At 42.5% G+C, this 22231-nt stretch overlaps 1 protein-coding gene across 1 annotated transcript; it reads left to right on the top strand.

Moving 5' to 3' along the window:
* Nucleotides 1-14772: 14772 nt before the first annotated feature.
* Nucleotides 14773-18394, top strand: LOC118379729 (suppressor of cytokine signaling 3-like). Its single transcript, XM_035766743.2, has 2 exons — nucleotides 14773-15006; nucleotides 15798-18394. Exon 2 carries the CDS (start codon nucleotides 15959-15961, stop codon nucleotides 16595-16597), a length of 639 nt encoding a protein of 212 aa, XP_035622636.1. The 5' UTR covers nucleotides 14773-15006; nucleotides 15798-15958; the 3' UTR covers nucleotides 16598-18394.
* Nucleotides 18395-22231: the final 3837 nt, after the last annotated feature.

The following is a 22231-nucleotide window of genomic DNA, read 5'->3' on the forward strand; positions in this document are numbered from 1 at the left end:
CTATTGGTGAGTTCTACATTAGTCTACTAAAGCAATCAGACCTATTTGTGAGTTCTACATTAGTCTACTAAAGCAATCAGACCTATTTGTGAGTTCTACATTAGTCTACTAAAGCAATCAGACCTATTGGTGAGTTCTACATTAGTCTACTAAAGCAATCAGACCTATTGAGTGAGTTCTACATTAGTCTACTTAAAGCAATCAGACCTATTGGTGAGTTCTACATTTGTCTACTAAAGCAATCAGACCTATTTGTGAGTTCTACATTAGTCTACTAAAGCAATCAGACCTATTGTGAGTTCTACATTAGTCTACTAAAGCAATCAGACCTATTGGTGAGTTCTACATTAGTCTACTAAAGCAATCAGACCTATTGGTGAGTTCTACATTAGTCTACTAAAGCAATCAGACCTATTGATGAGTTCTACATTAGTCTACTAAAGCAATCAGATCTATTTGTGAGTTCTACATTAGTCTACTAAAGCAATCAGACCTATTTGTGAGTTCTACATTAGTCTACTAAAGCAATCAGACCTATTGGTGAGTTCTACATTAGTCTACTAAAGCAATCAGACCTATTGGTGAGTTCTACATTAGTCTACTAAAGCAATCAGACCTATTGATTAGTTCTACATTAGTCTACTAAAGCAATCAGACCTATTGGTGAGTTCTACATTAGTCTACTAAAGCAATCAGACCTATTGGTGAGTTCTACATTAGTCTACTAAAGCAATCAGACCTATTTGTGAGTTCTACATTAGTCTACTAAAGCAATCAGACCTATTGGTGAGTTCTACATTAGTCTCTACTCAGAAAGCAATCAGACCTATTGGTGAGTTCTACATTAGTCTACTAAAGCAATCAGACCTATTGGTGAGTTCTACATTAGTCTACTAAAGCAATCAGACCTATTGGTGAGTTCTACATTAGTCTACTAAAGCAATCAGACCTATTGGTGAGTTCTACATTAGTCTACTAAAGCAATCAGACCTATTGGTGAGTTCTACATTAGTCTACTAAAGCAATCAGACCTATTGGTGAGTTCTACATTAGTCTACTAAAGCAATCAGACCTATTGGTGAGTTCTACATTAGTCTACTAAAGCAATCAGACCTATTGGTGAGTTCTACATTAGTCTACTAAAGCAATCAGACCTATTGTGAGTTCTACATTAGTCTACTAAAGCAATCAGACCTATTGGTGAGTTCTACATTAGTCTACTAAAGCAATCAGACCTATTGGTGAGTTCTACATTAGTCTACTAAAGCAATCAGACCTATTGGTGAGTTCTACATTAGTCTACTAAAGCAATCAGACCTATTGGTGAGTTCTACATTAGTCTACTAAAGCAATCAGACCTATTGGTGAGTTCTACATTAGTCTACTAAAGCAATCAGACCTATTGGTGAGTTCTACATTAGTCTACTAAAGCAATCAGACCTATTGGTGAGTTCTACATTAGTCTACTAAAGCAATCAGACCTATTGGTGAGTTCTACATTAGTCTACTAAAGCAATCAGACCTATTGGTGAGTTCTACATTAGTCTACTAAAGCAATCAGACCTATTGGTGAGTTCTACATTAGTCTACTAAAGCAATCAGACTATTGGTGAGTTCTACATTAGTCTACTAAAGCAATCAGACCTATTGGTGAGTTCTACATTAGTCTACTAAAGCAATCAGACCTATTGGTGAGTTCTACATTAGTCTACTAAAGCAATCAGACCTATTGGTGAGTTCTACATTAGTCTACTAAAGCAATCAGACCTATTGGTGAGTTCTACATTAGTCTACTAAAGCAATCAGACCTATTGGTGAGTTCTACATTAGTCTACTAAAGCAATCAGACCTATTGGTGAGTTCTACATTAGTCTACTAAAGCAATCAGACCTATTGGTGAGTTCTACATTAGTCTACTAAAGCAATCAGACCTATTGGTGAGTTCTACATTAGTCTACTAAAGCAATCAGACCTATTGGTGAGTTCTACATTAGTCTACTAAAGCAATCAGACCTATTACTAAAGTCAGAGTTCTACATTAGTCTACTAAAGCAATCAGACCTATTTGAGTTGAGTACTACATTAGTCTACTAAAGCAATCAGACCTATTGGTGAGTTCTACATTAGTCTACTAAAGCAATCAGACCTATTGGTGAGTTCTACATTAGTCTACTAAAGCAATCAGACCTATTGGTGAGTTCTACATTAGTCTACTAAAGCAATCAGACCTATTGGTGAGTTCTACATTAGTCTACTAAAGCAATCAGACCTATTGGTGAGTTCTACATTAGTCTACTAAAGCAATCAGACCTATTGGTGAGTTCTACATTAGTCTACTAAAGCAATCAGACCTATTGGTGAGTTCTACATTAGTCTACTAAAGCAATCAGACCTATTGGTGAGTTCTACATTAGTCTACTAAAGCAATCAGACCTATTGGTGAGTTCTACATTAGTCTACTAAAGCAATCAGACCTATTGGTGAGTTCTACATTAGTCTACTAAAGCAATCAGACCTATTGGTGAGTTCTACATTAGTCTACTAAAGCAATCAGACCTATTGGTGAGTTCTACATTAGTCTACTAAAGCAATCAGACCTATTGGTGAGTTCTACATTAGTCTACTAAAGCAATCAGACCTATTGGTGAGTTCTACATTAGTCTACTAAAGCAATCAGACCTATTGGTGAGTTCTACATTAGTCTACTAAAGCAATCAGACCTATTGGTGAGTTCTACATTAGTCTACTAAAGCAATCAGACCTATTGGTGAGTTCTACATTAGTCTACTAAAGCAATCAGACCTATTGGTGAGTTCTACATTAGTCTACTAAAGCAATCAGACCTATTGGTGAGTTCTACATTAGTCTACTAAAGCAATCAGACCTATTGGTGAGTTCTACATTAGTCTCTACTAATTAGTCTACTAAAATCAGACCTATTGGTGAGTTCTACATTAGTCTACTAAAGCAATCAGACCTATTGGTGAGTTCTACATTAGTCTACTAAAGCAATCAGACCTATTGGTGAGTTCTACATTAGTCTACTAAAGCAATCAGACCTATTGGTGAGTTCTACATTAGTCTACTAAAGCAATCAGACCTATTGGTGAGTTCTACATTAGTCTACTAAAGCAATCAGACCTATTGGTGAGTTCTACATTAGTCTACTAAAGCAATCAGACCTATTGGTGAGTTCTACATTAGTCTACTAAAGCAATCAGACCTATTGGTGAGTTCTACATTAGTCTACTAAAGCAATCAGACCTATTGGTGAGTTCTACATTAGTCTACTAAAGCAATCAGACCTATTGGTGAGTTCTACATTAGTCTACTAAAGCAATCAGACCTATTGGTGAGTTCTACATTAGTCTACTAAAGCAATCAGACCTATTGGTGAGTTCTACATTAGTCTACTAAAGCAATCAGACCTATTGGTGAGTTCTACATTAGTCTACTAAAGCAATCAGACCTATTGGTGAGTTCTACATTAGTCTACTAAAGCAATCAGACCTATTGGTGAGTTCTACATTAGTCTACTAAAGCAATCAGACCTATTGGTGAGTTCTACATTAGTCTACTAAAGCAATCAGACCTATTGGTGAGTTCTACATTAGTCTACTAAAGCAATCAGACCTATTGGTGAGTTCTACATTAGTCTACTAAAGCAATCAGACCTATTGGTGAGTTCTACATTAGTCTACTAAAGCAATCAGACCTATTGGTGAGTTCTACATTAGTCTACTAAAACAATCAGACCTATTGGTGAGTTCTACATTAGCCTACTAAAGCAATCAGACCTATTGGTGAGTTCTACATTAGTCTATTAAAGCAATCAGACCTATTGGTGAGTTCTACATTAGTCTACTAAAGCAATCAGACCTATTGGTGAGTTCTACATTAGTCTACTAAAGCAATCAGACCTATTGGTGAGTTCTACATTAGCCTCTAACAATTGGAACATCTCTACCATACAATGACTTTCAGTGTAAATATTCATGGAATAACCAGAGGGCATAAAGATCTGTTCCAAACAGACGAGGGAGCTTGGAACACAATGTTAATAACATGTAAAACATTTTCACTGCCTTTTTTATCATTTAAAAAAATATATAATTCAGCTTTCACTTTGATGTGTTGTTCCCTCGTACATTGGATGTATAAAAGATGGAGGTATAAAAGACTGAAATATATTTCCCCTGAAGAGCCAGAGATGTATTGCAGCAACTACATAAATAACCAGTGAAAATAGACATGTCATGGTAAAATGTCCTTACTCCGCTTCCTACACGCCAAAACAATACATCAAAAATATTTTTGGTAACCACAATGATTGGGCGGCCTGTGCAGAATCTTCTTAGTGCCAATTAATGCATTTTGAAGATGTGAGGAGGAAGCCACATCACAAAGCTCTATTCTTCCCTGTCCATTCAAAAATCAGCTCTCTAAGCATGACTAGTCTAAAACATCACGTTCACCAGACAAGTCTGCTTTTATGGTGTGATGACATATTTCTTTGATGTGGTAACTGTTTAAGATGCTTAGCATAGTTTAAGAAACACTGTAGTATTGTTCTACATTCAGAACTGATTTTTTTTAATATACATAAGTCAGTTGTTCAGCTCAGTTAACTGGAAATCAATGTTGCCTGATTAGTACTTAGAACCCTACCCAGTGGTCTTACTCAACTAACCAGGAAGTCATGGTCATTTCGATATCAGGGAATAGGGATGGTCTGAGCATGACTTACTTGCATTGGGCAAGTTATGGTTTTACCAAATTACACTACAGCTGTGCACATAATTCTTAGAATTTCACATGAAAGAAGAAGCTGACACTAGCACCAACGTAGCTTTAGTTTCTGTCTAGAGGTGGTGCACCACTGTAGATTTAGTTCCTGTGTGAGAAAGGAAAATAGTAGTATGATATGAGATGAGTAATGTAGGGTATGTAAACATTATATAAATTGGCTAGTGATACATTACATTAAGATCGCAAGATGCAGTAAATGGTATAGAGTACAGTATATACATATGAGATGAGTAATGTAGGGTATGTAAACATTATATAAAGTGACATTGTTAAAGTGGCTAGTGATACATTACATCAAGATGCAGTAGATGGTATAGAGTACAGTATATACATATGAGATGAGTAATGTAGGGTATGTAAACATTATATAAAGTGGCTAGTGATACATTACATCAAGATGCAGTAGATGGTATAGAATACAGTATATACATATGAGATGAGTAATGTAGGGTATGTAAACATTATATAAAGTGGCATTGTTTAAAGTGGTACATTTATTACATCAATTTTTCCAGTGGCTGGAGTTGAGTCAGTATGTTGGCAGCAGCCACTCAATGTTAGTGATGGCTGTTTAACAGTCTGATGGCCTTGAGATAGAAGCTGTTTTTCAGTCTCTCGGTCCCAGCTTTGATGCACCTGTACTGACCTCGCCTTCTGGATGATAGCAGGGTGAACAGGCAGTGGCCTGGGTGATTGTTGTCCTTGATGATCTTTATGGCCTTCCTGTGACATCGGGTGGTGTAGGTGTCCTGGAGGGCAGGTAGTTTGCCCACAGTGATGTGTTGTGCAGACCTCACTCTGGAGAGCCTTATGGTTATGGGCGGAACAGTTGCCTACCAGGCGGTGATACAGCCCGACAGCATGCTCTCGATTTTGCATCTGTAAAGGTTTGGGAGTGTTTTTGGTGACAAGCCAAATTTCTTCAGCCTCCTGAGGTTGCACCTTTTTCACCACGCTGTCTGTGTGGTTGGACCCTTTCAGTTTGTCCGTGATGTGTACGCCGAGGAACTTAAAACTTTCTACCCTTTCAACTACACGATTAACTCTTTTGTTTTGTTGACGTTGAGTGTGAGGTTATTTTCCTGACACCACACTCTCGTCGTTGTTGGTAATCAAGCCTACCACTGTAGTGTCGTCTGCAAACTTGATGATTGAGTTAGAGGCGTGCATGGCCACACAGTCATGGGTGAACAGGGTGTACAGGAGAGGGCTGAGAACGCACCCTTTTGGGGCCCCAGTGTTGAGGATCAGCAGGGTGGAGATGCTGACCATCAATCACCACCTGGGGTTTGCCATTCAGAAAGTTCCAGGACCCAGTTGCACAGGGTGGATATGACCCATGATGACGAGTTTGGAGGGTACTCTGCTGTTAAATGCTGAGCTGTAGTCATGAACAGCATTCTCACATAGGTATTCCTCCTGTCCCGATGGGAGGGCAGTGTGCAGTGTGGTTGTGATTGTGTCATCTGTGGACCTATTGGGGCGGTAAGCAAATTGGAATGGGTCTAGGGTATCAGGTAGGCTGGAGGTGATATGGTCCTTGACTAGTCTCTCAAAGCACTTCATGATGACGGAAGTGAGTGCTATGGGGTGTTAGTCATTTAGCTCAGTTAACTTAGCTTTCTTGGGAACAGGAACAATTGTGGCCCTCTTGAAGCATGTGGGGACAGCAGACTGGGATACGGATTGATTGAATATGTCCGTAAACACACCAGTCAGCTGGTCTGCGCATGCTCTGGGGACGCGGCTGGGGATGCTGTCTGGGCCTGCAGCCTTGCGAGGGTTGACACATTTAAATGTTTTACCAGCCCTGGTAGGAGAGCCCGATATTTGATAGAATTTAGTGAGCCTGTGTTTTCAGATTAGCCTTGTTAAAATCCCCAGCTGTCAATAAATGCAGCCTCAGGATATGTGGTTTTCAGTTTATAGAGTGAAAATAAAGTTCGCCAGAGCCATCGATGTGTCTGCTTGGTGAGGATATATGTGGCTGTTTGATTATAATCGAAGGGAATAGCTCACTGTTTGTAGATCATGTTTCGGTCACCTTGCCCTGATTAAAAGCAGTGGTTCTAAGTCAGGTGAACAGAAGGACTTGGTTTCTGTTTGGGAATGTTTTATCAGATGCAGTGGATCTGACATAATCATAAGGCATACACCCCTGCCCTTCTTCTTACAAGAAAGATGCTTGTTTCTGTCGGCGCAATGCGTGAAGAAACCAGCTGGCTGTACCATCTCCGATAGCGTGTCTCGGGTGAGCCATGTTTCCGTACAACAAAGAACGTTACAGTCTCTGATGTCTCTCTGGAAGGCTACCCGTGCACAGATTTCGTCTACCTTGCTGTCAAGAGACTGGACATTGGAGAGTAGTATGCTCGGGAGCGGTGCACGATGTGCCCGTCTATGGAGCCTGACCAGGAGACCGCTCCGTCTGCCCCTTCTACGGCCTCGTTGTTTTGGGTCGCCGGCTGGGATCCGATCCATTGTCCTGGGTGGTGGGCAAAACAGAGGATCCACTTCGAGGAAGTCGTATTCCTGATCGTAATGTTGGTGAGTTGACGTTGCTCTTATATCCAATAGTTCCTCCCGACTCTATGTAATAAAACCTAAGATTACCTGGGGTAACAATGTAAGAAATAACACATAAAAAAAAAAAAATACTGTATAGTTTCCTAGGAACGCGAAGCGAGGCGGCCATCTCTGTCGGCGCCGGAAGTTAGAGTCCAAATCCATGCTGCAATTGTATTTTATCACAGAAAAATGTGTAGCCTATGTTTGAGCCAATCTAGCTTGGTGCATGGACTTTAGGCCTAAATCTACATTCAGTCTGAGCAGCATGTAGCTGCTTCTGTGGGCCTAAAAGGAGTTTCAGCAAACAGCATTTCACAAAAGTGTTGAACTTTTGTAGCCTCAGCGTATCCAGCTGTCTAAATACTGAAAACTAGGCCTTTCTTTGTTCATCAAGGGCAATGCCATAGAAAATCTCATGAAAAGTAGCATAACAAGAAGCTCTTAAGATTTGTTACAGTTAAATCAAACTCCACCAATCCGGGAACAGCAAAATATACAAATTCTGACTACATTTTTCTGCTTTTCATTCCTCCACTCATCCCCCTTTTTCTACCCAATAAATGGATGTACTGGAAGCTTGTCTCTGAGTCAGTCTGAAGCAGTTGCTTTACCCCTGAAGCTGAACGTTTCAGAACCACCAAATAGTCACAACACCTCATCCTATCCTCTTCTATAGGAAAGGTCATTCCACTTCAAGTCACTTCACTTCAACTCACTCCAATTCCAGTCACTCCACTTCAACTCACTCCACTTCAACTCACTCCACTTCAACTCACTCCAATTCAAGTCACTCCACTTCAACTCACTCCAATTTAACTCACTCCAATTCAACTCACTCCACTTCAACTCACTCCAATTCAACTCACTCCACTTCAACTCACTCCACTTCACCTCACTCCACTTCAACTCACTTCACTTCAACTCACTTCACTTCAACTCACTCCACTTCAACTCACTTCACTTCAACTCACTCCACTTCAACTCACTCCAATTCAAGTCACTCCACTTCAACCACTCCACTTCAACTCACTCCAATTCAACTCACTCCACTTCAACTCACTCCACTTCAACTCACTCCAATTCAACTCACTCCACTTCAACTCACTCCAATTCAAGTCACTCCACTTCAACTCACTCCACTTCAACTCACTCCACTTCAACTCACTCCACTTCACCTCACACCTCTTCAACTCACTTCACTTCAACTCACTTCACTTCAACTCACTCCACTTCAACTCACTTCACTTCAACTCACTCCACTTCAACTCACTCCAATTCAAGTCACTCCACTTCAAACTCACTCCACTTCAACTCACTCCAATTCGACTCACTTCAACTCACTCCACTTCAACTCACTCCACTTCAACTCACTCCACTTCAACTAACTCCAATTCAACTCACTCCAATTCAACTCACTACACTTCAACTCACTCCACTTCAACTCACTCCAATTCAAGTCACTTCACTTCAACTTACTCCACTTCAACTCACTCCACTTCAACTCACTCCAATTCAACTCAACTCACTCCACTTCAACTCACTCCAATTCAACTCACTCCACTTCAACTCACTCCAATTAAACTCACTCCAATTCAACTCACTCCACTTCAACTCACTCCAATTCAACTCACTCCAATTCAACTCACTCCAATTCAACTCACTCCAATTCAACTCACTCCACTTCAACTCACTCCACTTCAAGTCACTTCACTTCAACTCACTCCACTTCAAGTCACTTCACTTCAACTCACTCCAATTCCAGTCACTCCACTTCAACTCACTCCACTTCAACTCACTCCACTTCAACTCACTCCAATTCAAGTCACTCCACTTCAACTCACTCCACTTCAACTCACTCCAATTCAACTCACTCCACTTCAACTCACTCCAATTCAACTCACTCCAATTCAACTCACTCCACTTCAACTCACTCCACTTCAACTCACTCCACTTCAACTCACTCCAATTCAACTCACTCCAATTCAACTCACTCCACTTCAACTCACTCCAATTCAACTCACTCACTTCAAGTCACTCCACTTCAACTCACTCCACTTCAACTCACTCCAATTCAACTCACTCCACTTCAACTCACTCCAATTCAACTCACTCCACTTCAACTCACTCCACTTCAACTCACTCCAATTCAACTCACTCCACTTCAACTCACTCCACTTCAACTCACTCCAATTCAACTCACTCACTTCAAGTCACTCCACTTCAACTCACTCCACTTCAACTCACTCCACTTCAACTCACTCCACTTCAACTCATTCCACTTCAACTCACTCCAATTCAAGTCACTCCATTTCGAGGTTTGGAGAGGGCAAGTAGTAAATAGTAAAATATATCAAAACGTTTGTACAGTAAGGCAATACTGGAACTCCTTAGGCTGTATTGGTTTAGTGTAACTCACCCACTCTGGTTTAGTCACACTATAAACCTGGGTGTCTGTTTGATGAGACAGAATACAGCCTTGTCTAATGTCTCTCTCTCTGTGTGTGTGTGTGTGTGTGTGTGTGTGTGTGTGTGTGTGTGTGTGTGTGTGTGTGTGTGTGTGTGTGTGTGTGTGTGTGTGTGTGTGTGTGTGTGTGTGTGTGTGTGTGTGTGTGTGTATGTGTGCATGCATCTTTGTGCGTGAATCTGTGCTTGCATACTTGTGTGTCTACCCAGCCAAGCCTCTCAACCTGTTCTTCAGACATCCTGCCAAATGCACAGAGAGCACACAGGAACAGCAGAGGAGAGCTGGGAGTTAGAGTTACAGGTCAGTTAGTAGTAGACAGGTCCTGCTGACCCCAGACAGACCAGAGATCTGACCACTACCCTACAGGTTAAGTACACACAGACCAGAGTTGTTGGCAGACAGACAGTGAAACATTGGAACTGGTATTATGCGTCATCCTCCACCCCGCTGTTTAAAAAGTCATTTCTCTCAGCCTTGATTTGAAAGGAAAAATGATCATTTACTCTTTAAACTGAAGAAGACTCGGATAATGCACTTTAAATAAACTCATTTGTTTTTCATTAGAATTCAATCTGTTCTGGTGTCGGTGAAGGCTACAATATGACGGCTTCTTTGATGTCTGCCAGGTGTCTAAGACAATGAGATCCCTAGACTGGCTGTGTGATGACTTCCTATGACTTCCTCTTTCCTGGTTGGGCCAACTCAACACCACGTCTCCTCTCTATTCACTTCCATTCTTCCCCCAGGAGGGCCTGCTAACCAGCCGTATGCCTGTCTCACACTGATGACACAACAGGGTTTTCTGGAAAACAAATGGAATACAGTGGAGTTGTCTTACTGGCTGCTTTCCCCCTTAGCCTGCATCCCATTTGGCACCCTATCCCCTATGTCATACCCTTCTTTTAACCAGGGCCCATAGGGCTCTTGAATAGGGTGCCATTTCGGACACAGCCCTAGTTATCCAGTCTAGAGGTCTGATCTGAATCACCAGGCACCTGACTCACCGCTGTAGACACAGCTGGCTCTCTCCAAAGCTCATTATGAGCTGTGCCAAAACGACATCATCCCCCCTGCCAGTGCTGGCCCTAGTCTTTTGGGGGCCCTAAGCCATATTTGGTTGGGTTACCCCCCTCCCAGGCAAAACATTTTAATGGCCCCCCTCTTGATGGTGATATTTACACATTTCCTGCAATTCTACACATTTTGCCATGGAGCAGAGAGAAGTTGAGAAATTTTATAACAAAGGTCATACAATTCTGCTCATTTTGTCACATTTACATGTGTATTTTAGTAATTTAGCTGACACTCTTATCCAGAGCAACTTACAGTTAGTGCATTCATCTTAAGATTGCTAGGTGGGAAAACCACATATCACAGTCACAGTACAATGTTTTTCCTCAATAAAGTAGCTATTATCAAAGTCAGTGCTGGTGGGGGGAGACAATGTATTATTATTAAGGGGGGTGTTGTGGGATTATTTAAGATACTCTTTGAAGAGGTAAGGTTTCAGATGTTTTCGGAAGATAGGGCCAAGAGACCAGACGTGGCAGAACTGAGTACTCAGGTTGGGGTGTAGGGTTTGAGCATAGCCTCAAGGTAGGGACGGGCAGTTCATTTTTCTGCTCCATAGGCCACAGGGCAGAGAGAAAAAATGTGCCGTTTTACAGCAAATCTCCTGCTTATGTCGCTTATGCCTGGAGCGCCCAACCCCTGCCCTCTCCCTTTAGTCTCCACCTTCCCCCTCTCAGTAAAGATCTGGTTAAGAAAATGATCAAATGGAGCACGCAACCCTCGTTAATGGCCTGTGTCCACTGCCTAACTTGTCTCTCTCTCTCTTCCTGAGTTGGCCTGCCTGGTTGGCCTGCCTGGTGTCTTCCCTGCCTGGTTGGCCTGCCTGGTGTCTTCCCTGCCTGGTGTCTTCCCTGCCTGGTTGGCCTGCCTGGTGTCTTCCCTGCCTGGTTGGCCTGCCTGGTGTCTTCCTGCCTGGTTGGCCTGCCTGGTGTCTTCCCTGCCTGGTGTCTTCCCTGCCTGGTTGGCCTGCCTGGTGTCTTCCCTGCCTGGTTGGCCTGCCTGGTGTCTTCCCTGCCTGGGCGGATGAATATTAGAGTGTGGACATTGAGGTGGTTGAGATGGCAGGGAGTGGTAGAAACCTGGCCTGGTGTCTTCCCTCCCTAGGCAGATGAATATTAGAGTGTGGACATTGAGGTGGTTGAGATGGCAGGGAGTGGTAGAAACCTGGCCTGGTGTCTTCCCTGCCTGGGCGGATGAATATTAGAGTGTGGACATTGAGGTGGTTGAGATGGCAGGGAGTGGTAGAAACCTGGCCTGGTGTTTGAGCCCGGGTTGCCTGTGTGCCACTAGACTGTAAGTAGCCCTCTGAGCCTAACGCCTCTGCATTACCTCGGGGAGCCAATGCAACTCTTCAGATTCCCCCCCGGCAAAGTGAATCACCATTGAACCACCTTCATTACCATAGACTGGCTGTTTAAACCCTGGGTTAATCTACCTACCCATTCTCAGGGCTTGTGTCAGTCAGATCTCTGATGAGTAAACAGGAAGGGAGAAACAGAGGATGATGAGCAGGGAACAAGTCACACATTACACTACATGGAGACAGGGAGTGTAACACTAGGGCTGCATCCCAAATGGCACCTAGTTCTCTATGTAGTGCACTACTGTTGACCAGAGTCCTATTGATCCTAGTCTAAAGTACTAGGGTGCCATTTTGGACATGACTAGAGTCAACGTCTTACACTACAAAATGTGTCAGATCACGTGATTTACTCTAAGGGATGTTAAACGATCTGTGTTTTTTGTGTTTTGTTATTAGCTATTCCATATTTCCATCTTCCTGTAATGTCCCGAATTTCCCAACTGCTTTCGTTCAAATGTGTACTTTGATTGAATGATTCAAATGATGTTAAGAATGAAATGGACATGTTTATGAGCATGGTGAGCATGTAGTGACTTGGTCTCATGTAGCCACCTGTCCAGTTGGGATCTAGCCATTTGTATTGATTTAACCTTTTTTAACTAGGCAAGTCAGGTAAGAACAAATTCTTATTTACAATGATGGCCTACCCTGGTCAAACACGGATAACGCTACACGGATAATGCTACACGGATAACGCTACACGGATAACGCTACACGGATAACGCTACACGGATAACGCTACACGGATAACGCTACACGGATAACGCTACACGGATAACGCTGGGGAATGTGTGCGCCGCCCTATGGGATTCCCTATCACAGCCGGAAGTAATGCATTCTGGATAACTGATCTGTATAGGATAGTAGTCTATGAAAAGCAAAGGATGTATGTAATGCATTCTGGATTACTGATCTGTATAGGATAGTAGTCTATGAAAAGCAAAGGATGTAATGCATTCTGGATAACTGATCTGTATAGGATAGTAGTCTATGAAAAGCAAAGGATGTAATGCATTCTGGATAACTGATCTGTATAGGATAGTAGTCTATGAAAAGCAAAGGATGTAATGCATTCTGGATAACTGATCTGTATAGGATAGTAGTCTATGAAAAGCAAAGGATGTAATGCATTCTGGATAACTGATCTGTATAGGATAGTAGTCTATGAAAAGCAAATGATGCAATGCATTCTGGATAACTGATCTGTATAGGATAGTAGTCTATGAAAAGCAAAGGATGTATGTAATGCATTCTGGATAACTGATCTGTATAGGATAGTAATCTATGAAAAGCAAAGGATGTAATGCATTCTGGATAACTGATCTGTATAGGATAGTAGTCTATGAAAAGCAAAGGATGTAATGCATTCTGGATAACTGATCTGTATAGGATAGTAGTCTATGAAAAGCAAAGGATGTAATGCATTCTGGATAACTGATCTGTATAGGATAGTAGTCTATGAAAAGCAAAGGATGTAATGCATTCTGGATAACTGATCTGTATAGGATAGTAGTCTATGAAAAGCAAAGGATGTAATGCATTCTGGATAACTGATCTGTATAGGATAGTAGTCTATGAAAAGCAAAGGATGTAATGCATTCTGGATAACTGATCTGTATAGGATAGTAGTCTATGAAAAGCAAAGGATGTAATGCATTCTGGATAACTGATCTGTATAGGATAGTAGTCTATGAAAAGCAAAGGATGTATGTAATGCATTCTGGATAACTGATCTGTATAGGATAGTAATCTATGAAAAGCAAATTATGTATGTAATGCATTCTGGATAACTGATCTGTATAGGATAGTAGTCTATGAAAAGCAAATGATGTAAAAATGTTGCCAGTTCTAAAGAAACTGACAGCCATTGCCAAGGAAACGGTGTCCCCATAATAAAGTTATAAATGTTTGTTTAAAGCTTGAACTGTCCAATCAGAACATATTGGCGCCCTCTATGGGGCACTGGCATAGCATTCAGCCGCTGCCAGAGAAGAACAGCGTGTTCTGGCTGTTCCACGAGGAGGCCCATTTACCAACCACTGTCAATAGTGCTCAGATTAATGAAACTACTTCTTAGAACGTCAAATGTATCAGATCATGTGATTACCTTAACATGTTTTTCACTATATGGGCCTATTCTGCAAACCAATATGTTGGACAATATTGATTACCTTATAATGTTTATAACATGCTAAATATATAGTAGTCTATTTGTATTATAATGCATTTAGTGCATTATAATAACATTACTATTACCAGCAAAGCTAATACAATAAGGCGATAACAGACCGTTTTTACAATCAATTCGCTGCAGGAAAAGTTATTGCCTGGAACTCCATAACTTCATTTTGGAGGAACAGCGGGGGAGGGGAGGACTTCTCTGTTGAATACCAGGAATCGTCCTTTAAAAAAAACATTTCTTACTGACAATCTGCCAAGAGGCCCTTACTGGAAAAACGAGGGGGTGGAGCCTCCCGACACATTATGAGCGCTACTCGCAAGCGATCATTAAAGAGGCAAATGATGTACGAGCAACGTCCAGTCAGTCCAACGTAGAACAAAGACAAAGGACACAACTGACACTGTAAAGGACATTGCACTTCAGCAAGGATACAGTTCTTACAATTTGAACAACACAAGATATCAAGCTCAAGGAAACAAATATACTCAAGTGATTGAAGCAATTGGATAAACTTTCAAAGTTCCAAGTACAGAGAGAAACCGTTAAAAGGTAAGAAACAAGACTCTATTGATTCTATTGTTTAAAAGTAGCAAAGGCGAAGACAATGTATCATTATAAATCATTAGCGATTTTTTTTTTCATGGGACTTTTGTATGTAAAATGATGCATCAGTTGAAGGATTCCGCTCACTAGCCTGCTCGACTTTACTGGAACTGACCGCGGTGACTGAGCCGGAGGGCAGAGATAAAAACACACTTTCCTGTAAATGAGCAGGACAGAGTAAACGGTAGCCTAATTGCACATAACGTCTATTCTACTGAAATACAATGTTTTCACTTTCACCTTTCACATACAATAGCCATATAGGCGAGTTGTCGTAAATAATATGGTTATAAATCATGTAGCAGTGAGTAATTGGAGTGACGATAGCAACATGAGCGGTGTCGAATCATATTACTTCGTGTGGTTCTCAATAGTCCGCTACAGGACAAATAATAGCCAGGGCCTCATTGGTAAAAATGTTCCACTATGTAACCATAGAAGTTTAATTAGAATATTTGAAATTATAGCCAAAACATAATCTTTGCCTGAGAGCTACATAAGTTGAGGACTATTAGATTACTCTCCATCCTAAAACAATTACACTATAAATAAACCTTTTATCGACTGTTATTTATTTCTATAATTAAAATGATAGAACTGGATATCTTGAGTTGATAAACTAAACGTCAGTTATTTGGATCATATTGCCAAATGCTCTGAGGTCCACTCAATGTCCAAATCACTCCACTCTGAGCAGACACTTTGGACACTGATGATTTTCTCTGCTTTTTCTCCAGGACTATCCTCTCCAGACACAACAACAACACAATCTAAAGGCCTTGACCTCTGTAGGGAGATTGGTGACCTCTACTCTCCGACCTCCTCCTTCTAGTCTTCTGTTGTCTGTGTGGTGCCCAGTGCTCACCAGGCAGGTCGCAAAGAAGCGGTGCGCAGCGCCATGGTAACCCACAGCAAGTTTGACTCCGTCATGAGCAGCAGCCCCTTCGACTCCACCATGCGGCTGCCTCACCGTTACAAGACCTTCAGCTCCAAGGTTCAGTACCAGCTCGTCGTCACCACCCTGCACAAGCTCCAGGAGAGCGGCTTCTACTGGGGCTCTATCAATGGCAAGGAGGCCAACGCCATGCTGGCCGCAGAGTCCGTCGGCACCTTCCTGATCCGCGACAGCTCCGACAACCGACACTTCTTCACGCTCAGCGTCAAGACGGCGTCTGGCACCAAGAACCTGCGCATCCAGTGTGACTCCGGGTCCTTCTTACTCCAGACGGACCCCAAGAGCATGCAGGCTGTGCCCCACTTCGACTGTGTGCTGAAGCTGGTCCACCACTACATGCCCCCGACCAAAGGGGCTTCGCTGGTGGAGAAAAACACGAGGGGAGGGAACGCCTCCTACTACATCTACTCTGGAGGGGAGAAGATTCCCCTGGAGCTCCTCAAACCTTTCTCCTCCACTATGTCCAGCCTGCAGCACCTGTGTAGGAAAACAGTAAACGGACACCTGGACATATCCAGCAAACGGGACCAGCTTCCCCACCCGCTCAAAGAGTTCCTGCAGGAGTACGACGCGCCCATCTAGGCCTCTCTGGACATGTAGTGCCTCGATGCCATAAGATTTGATAAAGATGTTATGAAGGGGACTTGGGCTGGTGTGAGAGACAGTGTGGCAGTACCCCACAGAACTGGGGGGGGAAATATGACTGTCTGTATCTGTCTCTTAGAGGGATGGTTCACCCACATCAGGGTGACGAGGCAGAGGGGAAGGCAGCAGCATGAGTCAGTCTGAGAAAGTAGAAGAAGATGCTTGGTATTGTGGTTCTCATAAGGGCTGTACTGTACCCATCTCCCAAGCCCAGGAGTGATATAACGTTACCATGAGGAGTAGAGCTATACTGGTCCCACGTCAGCCAGTCACTCTCAACAGGCTGCCAACCAAAAGACAAGAGGTGGGCGTCGTCATCAGACTTTCCAGTCTCTCATTCATGCAGAGAGAGAGAGACAGAACGAGAGAGAAGGAGAGAGAGAGAGAGACAGAACGAGAGAGGAGAGAGAGAGACAGAACGAGAGAGAAGGAGAGAGAGAGACAGAACGAGAGAGAGAGAGAGAAAGGAGGACTGGTTCATTGAGAGGCTAAACGGCCAGTCGGTGTGCTGCTAATTGGTTCAGATGTGTGTCGGTCAGGCCTTCAATTGGACCAGAAAAGAACTATTTCCCAACCTCAACTCTAACCTCACTGCATGACTAATAACTTCCTCCCGAGGTCCGCTCTCTCTCTTTAGTCGATGAAGGCTCTGAGCCAGCATCTTGCCTGCCTTCACACCTCTGACGAAGCACACATTCCCACTGCTGCTAACCACGGGGTCTGGCTGTGGCACGGCACCGGCCTGAGAAACACAAACACACCAGCCTCTCCTATCCATTCAACCATTACGTCAGGATTGGCTATATTGACTGTCCTTAGCTGGCTGTTGGATATTAGTTACGGACATTAGCCCTGAGCCTGGAAGTATTAAACTCGTTGGTCGGAGTACCAAGCTTTTTGGCTTCCTCTGGGAAAACTGGGATCTCTGTCTCAGCCTTGCCAGGAAACTGCCTAGCAACCGGAACTCTAACCCATGTTCCAAAGGGGACCTTTAACGTCACCACCTCCAACATCACACTTTGAGTCAATAGTTGTTTATTTCCTTAGAAAAACTAGCCAGAACTGCAAACCAATTATGACCCAATGTTACAGAAGTGTGAAGGCACAAACGGCCGAATGGAGAACATTATATTTGAGACTTAAGGTGTTGAAGATGTGTGTAATGATTGGTTGATTGGCAGGGCTTTTGATTTGAACATGCCAAACCTGTCCTGAACTCACCAACAAAACGGTTTCTTGACTGAACAGCAAATACTTGCATGACGAATAAATGAATGAGGGGTTGCTTTTATACTTGAGATAATAACATCACTATATACAGAGGAAATAGAGTCTGGGTACGCCCTCAGTGGATAGGAAATATACCCTGATGAATGTGGTGGTATTTGTGCCACAGACAGGATACCAGATATCACTTAGTATTGGATGTATTCAGATCTGAGAATCTCTCTTCCTCTCAAAGAGAGCATCTAAGGTTCATCCTGTTCAATCTATTTTTCTTAAAACCAGACAATGTTTACATGACTGACAGAAAAAATGCAAACAGGTTTTCTCCTATCTTTTATAAAGATATTCATTATTGTCTAGCCAGGTGACTGGCTGCAGTAGAAGCATGATCGAGTTTGAAGAAAAGGAGATCGCAGAAGCAAGCAGAACTAAAAACTTTGCACATATTTATATTCATACGACATTTCAATAATTTATAATAAAGAGCACTATTTTTTTAATGAATGACATCCTTGTTGTGTGACCTTATTTGGGGGGTGTTACATCATATATGACTATACGATTTGGGTATTTGACACTAGATTCTCATCACTACACATGTCTAAAACATCCCACCTTCAGTTAACCACACAAGAAGTCAGAACACATAATGTCAAAACAGCTGGGTAGAAATAATGTGTTTTTATTCATTTCATCACTGTTTGCTACGTTCATTTGACAGGAACCATGCACATGAATTAACATTGCATTTAACTAACAACTAGACTTTTATGGGGCCAATTTCCCAGACAGAAGCCTAATCCTGGACTCAAACGTGCTTTTTAGTCCTGCACAAGGCTTAACCTGTGTCCGAGAAACCAGCCCCTAAAGGGACTGTTATCTAAACAGATCAGGAAACACATCTCTCATTATCTAATCTGTTGTCTAAGCCCCTCCCTTTACCATGTAAAGTGAGTGTGTATCCAGAGAATTACACTAGAAGTGATGGAGTGATGTCCCCGCCCCAAGCCTTCGTTCCAGTGGAAGAGGACTAACCTCCCTTCAACAATGTATAGCAACAATTCAGTGGAGGCTGCTGAGGGGAGAATGGCTCATAATAATATATATTTTAAAAATATATATATATTATTTAACTAGGCAAGTCAGTTAATAAGAACAAATTCTTATTTACAATGTGGGCCAAACCCGGACAACGCTGGGCCAATTGTGCGCCGCCCTATCAAGGCTGGGTGTGGTACAGCCTGGATTCAAACCAGGGTATCTGTAGTGACACGTCTAGCACTGAGATGCAGTGCCTTAGACCGCTGGAGTATTATGGTATCAAACGCATGTATATTTTTATTTTTACATTTTTTATTTCACCTTTATTTAACCAGGTAGGCAAGTTGAGAACAAGTTCTCATTTACAATTGCGACCTGGCCAAGATAAAGCAAAGCAGTTCGACACATACAACAACACAGAGTTACACATGGAGTAAAACAAACATACAGTCAATAATACAGTAGAAAAATAAGTCTATATACAATGTGAGCAAATGAGGTGAGAAGGGAGGTAAATGCAAAAAAAGGCCATGGTGGCGAAGTAAATACAATATAGCAAGTAAAACACTGGAATGGTAGATTTGCAGTGGAAGAATGTGCAAAGTAGAGATAGAAATAACGGGGTGCAAAGGAGCAAAATAAATAAATAAATACAGTAGGGAAAAAGGTAGTTGTTTGGGCTAAATTATAGGTGGGCTATGTACAGGTGCAGTAATCTGTGAGCTGCTCTGACAGCTGGTGTTTAAAGCTAGTGAGGGAGATAAGTGTTTCCAGTTTCAGAGATTTTTGTAGTTCGTACCAGTGATTGGCAGCAGAGAATTGAAAGGAGAGGCGGCCAAAGGAAGAATTGGTTTTGGGGGTGACCAGAGAGATATACCTGCTGGAGCGCGTGCTACAGGTGGGAGATGCTATGGTGACCAGCGAGCTGAGATAAGGGGGACTTTACCTAACAGGGTCTTGTAGATGACATGGAGCCAGTGGGTTTGGCGACGAGTATGAAGCGAGGGCCAGCCAACGAGAGCGTACAGGTCGCAGTGGTGGGTAGTATATGGGGCTTTGGTGACAAAACGGATGGCACTGTGATAGACTGCATCCAATTTATTGAGAAGGGTATTGGAGGCTATTTTGTAAATGACATCGCCGAAGTCGAGGATTGGTAGGATGGTCAGTTTTCTATTTTTTATTTATTTTATTTAACCTTTATTTAATCAGGTAGGCTAGTTGAGAACAAGTTCTCATTTGCAACTGCGACTTGGCCAAGATAATGCATAGCAATTCGACACATACAACAACACAGAGTTACACATGGAATAAACAAAACATACAGTCAATAATACAGTAGAACAAAAGAAAACAAAAAGTCTATATACAGTGAGTGCAAATGAGGTAAGTTAAGGACATAAATAGGCCATGGTGGCGAAGTAATTACAATATAGCAATTAAACACTGGAATGGTAGATTAGCAGAAGATGAATGTGCAGGTAGAGATACTGGGGTGCAAAGGAGCAAAATAAATAAATAAATACCAGTATGGGAATGAGGTAGGTAGATAGATGGGCTGTTTACAGATGGGCTATGTACAGGTGCAGTGACCTATAAGCTGCTCTGACAGCTGGTGCTTAAAGCTAGTGAGGTAGATGTGAGTCTCCAGCTTCAGAGATTTTTGCAATTCGTTCCAGTCATGGGCAGCAGAGAACTGGAAGGAAAGATGACCAAAGGAGGAATTGGCTTTGGGGGTGACCAGTGAGATATATCTGCTGGAGCGTGTGCTATGAGTGGGTGCTGCTATGGTGACCAGTGAGCTGAGATAAGGCGGGGCTTTACCTAGCAGAGACTTGTAGATAACCTGTAGCCAGTGGATTTGGCGATGAGTATGAAGCGAGGGCCAACCAACGAGAGCGTACAGGTCGCAATGGTGGGTAGTCTATGGGGCTTTGGTGACTAAATGGATGGCACTGTGATAGACTGCATCCAGTTTGTTGAGTAGTGTTGGAGGCTATTTTATAGATGACATCACCGAAGTCGAGGATCGGTAGGATGGTCAGTTTTACGAGAGTATGTTTGGCAGCATGAGTGAAGGATGCTTTGTTGCGATATAGGAAGCCGATTCTAGATTTAATTTTGGATTGGAGATGCTTAATGTGAGTCTGGAAGGAGAGTTTACAGTCTAACCAGACACCCAGGTATTTGTAGCAGTCCACGTATTCTAAGTCAGAGAATAGTGATGCTGGACGGGCAAGCAGGTGCGGGCAGTGATCGATTGAAAAGCAAGCGTTTCGTTTTATTTGCGTTTAAGAACAGTTGGAGGCCACGGAAGGAGAGTTGTATGACATTGAAGCTCGCCTGAAGGGTTGTTAACACAGTGTCCAACGAACGGTCAGAAGTATACAGAATGGTGTCGTCTGCGTAGAGGTGGATCAGAGACTCACCAGCAGCAAGAGCGACATCATTGATGTATACAGAGAAGAGAGTCGGTCCAAGAACTGAACCATGTGGCACCCCCATAGAGACTGCCAGAGGCCCGAACAACAGACCCTCTGATTTGACACACTGAACTCTGTCAGATAAGTGGTTGGTGAACCAGGCGAGGCAATCATTTGAGAAACCAAGGCTGTCGAGTCTGCCGATGAGGATGTGGTGATTGACAGAGTCGAAAGCCTTGGCCAGGTCAATGAATACGGCTGCACAGTATTGTTTCTTATCGATGGCGGTTAAGATATCGTCTAGGACCTTGAGCGTGGCTGAGGTGCACCCATGACCAGCTCTGAAACCAGATTGCATAGCGGAGAAAGTATGGTGGGATTCGAAATGGTCGGTAATCTGTTTGTTGACTTGGCTTTCGAAGACCTTAGAAAGGCAAGGTAGGATAGATATAGGTCTATATATATCTTTTTTAAAAACATGCTGGATACCATTCCATTCACTCCATTCCGGACATTATTTTGAGCCATCCTCCCCTCACTAGCCTCCACTGAGAGACATTACATTGTCATGTATGTTTGGCACGAGAACGACTATACTATTGGAGCTGGTGAGACCACACAAACCAATCTGTGACCACATTACTAAAACACAGTGCCCTAGACACATTATTACCCCTGCATCCACCACACAACCCAAAGGAATAGGGTGAAGTTGCCCCTAGATGCTGATCTTGGGTCAGTTCAGCATTTTCTCCACTAATGGTTAGGGTTGATTGGGGGCAGGGGGAAGCTCATCCTAGATCTGTATCTAAGGGGAAACTTCCCCTGGAGCCAACCAAAAGGGGCCTAAACAGAGACAGTGCTAATTCTTGTTTACCGC

The sequence above is a fragment of the Oncorhynchus keta genome, chromosome 5 (genome assembly GCF_023373465.1).
Source record: "Oncorhynchus keta strain PuntledgeMale-10-30-2019 chromosome 5, Oket_V2, whole genome shotgun sequence".
NCBI lineage: Eukaryota > Metazoa > Chordata > Actinopteri > Salmoniformes > Salmonidae > Oncorhynchus > Oncorhynchus keta.